Source organism: Pinus tabuliformis, chromosome 8 (assembly GCF_031772625.1).
Source record: "Pinus tabuliformis cultivar Carrire ecotype Pingquan chromosome 8, CPIR1, whole genome shotgun sequence".
NCBI lineage: Eukaryota > Viridiplantae > Streptophyta > Pinopsida > Pinales > Pinaceae > Pinus > Pinus tabuliformis.
The window spans coordinates 994,406,518-994,413,675 of NC_142294.1; the positions used below are offsets into that span (position 1 = coordinate 994,406,518).

The 7,158-nt window shown below is 37.7% G+C and overlaps 1 protein-coding gene across 2 annotated transcripts; it reads right to left on the minus strand.

Moving 5' to 3' along the window:
* Positions 1–650: 650 nt before the first annotated feature.
* On the minus strand, positions 651–4,750 carry LOC149238749 (uncharacterized). Of its 2 annotated transcripts, none has more exons than XM_089373177.1 (7): positions 4,257–4,750; positions 3,743–4,038; positions 2,015–2,077; positions 1,800–1,862; positions 1,637–1,693; positions 1,134–1,320; positions 651–1,010 (listed from the first exon to the last, which is right to left on the minus strand). In XM_089373177.1, exons 3-7 carry the CDS (start codon positions 2,049–2,051, stop codon positions 929–931), a joined length of 426 nt encoding a protein of 141 aa, XP_089229303.1. In that variant the 5' UTR covers positions 2,052–2,077; positions 3,743–4,038; positions 4,257–4,750; the 3' UTR covers positions 651–928. The 2 variants fall into 2 exon arrangements, with proteins under 2 accessions (XP_089229303.1, XP_089229302.1); XM_089373176.1 differs by having other exon boundaries at positions 4,170–4,738.
* Between the last annotated feature and the right edge of the window lie 2,408 nt (positions 4,751–7,158).

The window sequence follows — 7,158 nt, forward strand, 5'->3', positions numbered from 1 at the left end:
TTGTTACTTTTAAATAAGGAAATAAATAAACTCTCATACATAATACAAAGATTCAAATCCTGTGTAAGCACATAGTTGTAAGTGTAAATTTTATGCAGAATTAGTCAAGCAATCGTGTGTAGATAGAAAAGAAAAACATCTCACAGAGAGGCTCACACAAGACCTCGAGTTTCTAATTAAAGGAGGCACCATTCTATTATCATCACGACTCAGGCACAAGAGTAATTTAAATCTTTGTTATAGGAACATTTAGCACTATCCAGCCGCAGTGTGCGAAGAATGATTGGCTGGATACTCCGAGAGAATAATGAGACAGATATATAAAATTACATTAATCAATATAACAGAACAAAACATGCAAGGGAATGATAAACTCGAAATTTCCTTTCAATCCAGTGAGTAAAGAGGGCGAAATAACCAAAGTGTTGAGAAACCTTATAGGACTAGTAGGTAAATCGGCTAGACAATGATAATCAAAAGAAGAAGCATGACAAGATCAGAAATAAGAGAAATTCCAGGTGTATACGATATATTAAAGTCGAATCAACACATAAGATTGATAACATTCATGTATTCGAGAGTGCGAGAATCAATCATACATAGAAACCACATAAAAATTGTAGTAAATGTTTCAGGGCACAAAACCCACATAAGTTACTATAACCTTCATTTGAGAATATAAGCATGCATACATTAAATAGAGCGATATTTCGAGTAAATAGCCGAGCTTAAACCCAATACTGGGTATGTTCTATACAAAAAGAACCAACATAATAATTACTCAAAATCCTGGAAATCATTAGATTGTAGGAATTTAGCTCAGACATACAATGTCTTTGGAGTAAACAAAATTAGGTTACCACTCTGTGGCTAACCATCATCATACAGTAAGGCCACGAATAACACTTAAGACATTCATAGTGTAGCTTCAAGCCATGATTTGACAGCAGGAAACACCCAGAAACCATCGGAGAAAGATTTCCAACTGTAATCCTAGATCAGTGGAACTTCTGTGTACCAATAAGCAATTAACAACCATAGCCACCAAGAAAAAAAAATGAGATCCATACCGTGAGTTTAGGAATGAAAAAATTCAAAAGAGGTGCTACTATAACTAAGGAAACATAACATACCTGTTTCCACTGAAATTATTGTTCGATAAATCCACCCATGCAACTTGGTTATTTCCCAATAGATCCTCCGCCATGCCATGTATTGTCCTTATTGTAGGCAGCACAGAGATTACATTGAAAACACAAATTCTATCGTTGTAAAAAATGCTCCAAAACCATAAAAGAGAAACAGAAGCCGCGTGAGAGTCTACAAAAATAACTGGAAGTCGTTACCATCGCTAATAAAACCGCTGTCATCAGTAACCCTCTTCATAGCAGAAAAATCAAAGTCTACCCTCTTCCGGGACCTTGGAGGTTTGCTTTTGCTTTTCACAGATATATATGGTTGTTCATGGAAACAAGATCAAAAGGAAGTCTTAAACGACAAAGTAAGATACATTATTTGTGGATTTGATAATAGCTAACATTCCCGAGATACAGTACCCCCACTTCAGCCTTATATATCACCAACAACTTGCAACTTTAGTGAAAACAAAAAAAAAACATATATAACAAACGCCTACCTTCAATAGTATTGATCATAAGATCAACAGAAACTCTACCCAAATGTGACAAGTTCCCTGCTAGATACACAGTTACAGAGAATTGAATATGAGCAAACATGGAAACCTTTGAAACAATCTGCAACAGAATTTGAATTTTGTATGCAAACTTAGTTTGGCATACCAGTCTGTTGTACCTCCTGGAGAACGTTGATGTCAAAACCACCTGAGAATATGCTTCCATTACCTAACAATGCCAAAACAGAGACATAGACATGAAATCATCTCGATTTTTGAACAGAAGCATTTACATCTCTCTATATATATGAATATATATAAAGATTTATAACACCATTGAACATTTAGTACAGTTTCCATCCCTTCTGCAAAGTTGCATACCAGTGACAACAATGGCCTTCACATCATTTCTCCTCATTGCTTTGTCATATTTTTCTTTCAAGCCTGCAAGAATTGTAAATAAAACCAATTGAATGGTTACTACAGATATTAAGTTAAATGGTAACACATATGCGAATGCATTACTTACACCCAGATATCAACACACAAATGCGTATGTCATTAAGCCTTCTCTTTCAATGAACATAAAATTATGACGTAGTCAACTACTTACTGGACAGTAATATGATGAATTTGGTAAGGTTGACCTATGATTTCGAATTGGTATGTGCAAATTAGTAGGCCTTGGAGGATTGGTTTGCATTTTATAATCATTTTAATTTGACCTTATCTATCCTATCCTCATATGGCAGAGCTGATATCAGTTTGCTGCTGCCATGATGCCCTTTATTTCCAGCCACAGCACAGTTTCTTTACTGCTGAAGCATTTCTCAGTTTCAATTTGCCTACTGGTGCATGTGATGCTGTTTGCAAGGCATAGGAAAATAAACCTTTTCTGCCACTCCCATGCCATTGCTGACTTGTTGTGGCCCATCAAGGGTGCTCTTGCTGGCTGGGGTCTGATGGACTTGAGTTGTCTCAAATCTGCATATCCTGTGGGGATGTGGTGTTTCCCCTCACACCCCTTCAACATTTTATAGGTAACTCAAAGCCAGACTGCGCAGTATGTAAACTGGCCATGGCAAATCATTAAAAGTACTTCTCGTTTTAAAATCATTACGGGATGAATCGATGTTCTTTGTTTTTATCACAAAACTGAATCGATGTTCTTTGTTTTTATCACAAAACACTATGGATGTTTGAATTAGCTGTCCCTTTAATATCATTTTCCAAATCTGAAACGGTTAATATATGGTGTTGTTCAAACTCAACATGAACCATTAATAGTATCAAACCCTAATAAGTTATTGATCATGCAGTATCAAGATGGGGAGAATGGGATTACTGTGATATTAAGTAGAAAACAAGGAGAATGTCCCAAATTTGTTTCACCTGCTTTTACTGTAATGCTGTGCATAGCTCATTCTTCTTTCTATTCTAGTTCCCTTCCTGAATGAAACAAACTCTTTTACATTTCCAAAGTTTGTGTAGAAGGTGAAGTTCAGTATAGCTGATGAACTTGAGCAACAATGTAATGAAAGAAATTAGATTCCAAAAGCTTGAAAAACAGAAAGGATTGAGGCATGAACAAGTGAAGAAGACAAAAAGTCCATCAACAAAGCGGTCACTAGAAAGAAAAACATAATTATAGTTTATTTGGAATCCATCAACAAAGTACCATCAACTAATCTTCCACATGCCCAATTTTGACTTCTCTTACTAAACTCCATGGCTGAACTTGGCATTTAGCATGTTAAGTACGTTCTTTATCCATGTTAAAAGCGAGAAATGACAAATGATGGATAAATTTAGACATAAGGAATAGCTTCTTCTTAAAAGAGGAAATAAATTCTGGAAATCCAAAAAACCTCGGTACATTGCACAGAAAAGATTATCTCCATATGATTAAGAAAACATTGGCAGTCGGTTTGTGGTGCAGGACAGATCAGTGGGAGTTATATTACAACTGCTCCAAAATCATTCTCAGTTCATTCTATGTGAGAAACCCTAAAACGATGAGTCCCAGAACCCCATCGGAGGGTTTCTATTAAAGAAAAACAACAATAAAACTGGAAATGCTTGGGGTCCATAATAAAAGTGAGACCATACCTGGAGAGCTTCGCGTAGGGGCTCCGATGGGGTTCTGAACAACATTGCTAGCTCTAGTTTGCACAAAACCACCCGTGAGAGCCCGCAAGGAGTCCCATACTGAGGGTTTCACCGGCAAATGGAACGGAAGCCTGCGGGTTCGAGTCCCGGAGATTGGAATTGAGAGTACAGGGACACGATGAGGTTGATGAGGTTACAGCGGGTTGAATGATTAGTGTTTAAAGCTTCAATGTACCGGCAATTAAAGAAAGCAGTCCATCCTGCGGGAACCGCCCGCATTGAACCCCAGCCGCAACCTGCAAAAAACCCATCGACACGTTTAAATCTTTAAACATTATCGTTATCAATAAACAGACAAAATAATAACTAAAGCAGCTCCTGCGGTACGAAGAGCATTCGACCTCACAAATCAAAACGATAGCTCTACCTCAGAAATTAAACCGACAGCTCAACTTCCGATTGATCTTTTGCAGAATTTAGAAAAAGAAAATGCCAAACCGACAAAGAAACTTGCATTTTCTGCCGCCAAAGCCAAAGAATTGTACGAGGAGCAGAGCTGACAGCAAATAAAACCAAAAATCAAGCCCTGCGAACTGCAGAGCGACGACGGCCTCAATTCCGCGGAATTCACCGGTAAATCCAGCGGTTTATCCGCACACCGTAAAACGGAGGAGCAAAAACAGAGCCAGCTATACTGTAAGTGCGCACATTATCTCTTTGCCTCCGCTGAAGGTAGCCATCCAAATGGTTTATCAATTAATTCTGTAATGTTCCAGATGTGCCATATCCCTTTCCACTGTCCACCGCCGCCCACTCCCAACGAAAACATCGGAAAAATTACGGGAATTCATGCTGCTTATGCGAACGAAGCCGTTGCAGAGGGAATTGAAACGATGGAGCGAACGAAGCCGTTGCAGAGGGAATTGAAACGATGGAGCGATCGACCAGGTGTCAGCCTGAGAATCAAGGGTGAACCAACACTAAGCAAATGCCCAGTCCGCCAGGTGTCAGCTTCAGAAGGAGAAGGACGACGAAAGGCCCCTTTCAAAGGAAGGCCTATCGGCCTAATAACAAAATCCAAAAAGATAGGATGGAACTAGTATAAGTCTATAAAACAAAAACTTAAGAAAAGATACCTAAGTTATCGGCATAATAATTGCATTTGTATAATAAAAAATAAACATAAATGTCTAGAATATTCATATGAGAGATCATGTCGAAGTTTTCTAGGTAATCCTGCCCTCTCTATTCTATGATCATCCAAGAACCAAATACTTGTTGCAATGCTTCCTCCGAAATTTTGATTTCTTTCCCTGTAAGACTACATGCAATAAATTCAAATTGGACTTTTAATAATAACACTTCTTCCAACAAATTATAATGATTTTAAAATCACCAAAATTTTGAGGCATCCTTTCTCAAGGGCAAAGAAGAACCAATACCTGAGATTGTTGTTTAGCTCTAACTACACATCAATCTTATTTCAAAATAATAACAATAACAACAACACCATTATATTGGTAAATATGAAAAACGTTATAGTAAATGTAGGGTTGTCTTTGTGTAAGGAGTAAACATGTAACCTTAATACATCAACTTTTATATGTGTTGATGTTACTATTAACCAGTTATATTATTGGGTTTATTGTATTTTCATATTACTATATTAGTGTTGTTTTAGTATTTTTCCCGGTTAAACTAGAAGAAAAGTTCAAATTTAAAAAATATTTTAATTTTTATATATAAAAAGTTAATTTTAATTTTACAAGGAAGCTAATATTTTTATATGTATTTAGTTATTTATTTATAGATGATATTTATGGATATAAAAATTCATTGTCTTGTTAAATATATTTATATAGTTATTAGCACAAATTAACGAATTTTTAATTTTGTAGATTTACAATTAATATTAAAAATATAATCTAATATATTATTGGAGTATAGTTTATTGAGCTTAATGGTTAAGAGTATGTGTTTCCTCCTAAGAGGTCACAGATTCAAAGCCCCATGGGGTAGTAGAGTGTGTATGTCTTCTTCATAGACTTAACAGTGAAATTGTTTGTGCATACACTAATTTGGTATCTAGATTGGCGAGACCTTAAAATTGGATAATAATAATTATTATTATTAATATACTATAACATTCAAAATATATCATACAATATAATATTAATTGCTTTCAAATTTGTTTGAAATAATATTTAAAATGTATCATTAATCATAATAATTATACTATAACATTCAAAATATATCATACAATATAATATTAATTGACTTCCAATTTGATTGAAATAATATTTAAAATGTATCATTAACTCAATACATTGTAATCTAAAAGTTTGTTTTTTTTTTCATTTATTTATTTGTTTAATATATAATTGAAATGTATCATTAACTCAATACAATGCAATATAAACCCCCGATCGGGGTGATGAAGGGAGAGCGTACGAGCATGAGGACAGTGCAGGGGAGAGGACGGCCAGGACAACCACCTACTGCCATCAATCTGGATCAACCGGATGTGGTGGCGCCCTGCATGACGGCGGGAATGTCGAGGAAGCATAATGGTAGAAGTATGGGGGGAGAGGTGGGAAATAATGGCGGCGGTAGTGGGATGGGACGTAGGGTAGATGGGAAGGGGTATATGAGGGTGGAAAGGTTAGGAAGAGAGCCCAGATTGCAGCGAAGGAAGGAGGGGAACATGGCAGCGCGAGCGACGGGATCTTCTGCGGCCGAGCTCAATTCCGGGTATGTTTCCTTTGGCTTACCTCCTGCAATTCACTCTGTTACACATAGTATGTTGGAGGAGGGGGGAAAGCTGGGACACGCAGGGGAGGGGCTATGTCTGGGCAGGTCTGAGGATTGCATTGTGAGGCAGCGAGAGGAACAGAGCATAGGCATGCCTGGGGAATGTATTAGCAGGGCAAAGGGCTAGCCCTGGAAAACTAAGGATGAAATCCATGAGAAGGACAGGATGGCAGATGGCTTGACCACCAACCTTAGTCCGGGGGGGAGAGACCATTGATTCTCCAAAGTGACGGGGGAGGCTAGAGTGGGGAAGGAATGCTAAGAGACAAGGACATGTTGGCTTATGAGAAGATCAAAGTTCCTAGAAAGCTAATGTTTTATGTTGACTATTGTAAGCAGGAGTCAGTAAAGGAAGAGATGGCATGCCTGGGTAGAGGCCGGGGTCGTGGGGGCAGAGGGCACCAAAGCCAACCGTTTAAAAGCGATCCTACAACTTCGACACTGGCAGGTCAGAGAAGAGGCAGGAAATCTATCAAGACAATTGTCCATGAAGAAGCTCGTGCATACAGAGAAGGGACAGATGTTGACAATCATCAGCTAATCCAGGAGATGGAGGATAGTGTCATGGAAGAAGATTATGAGCCAGAGATGGAAGAATGGGGGGA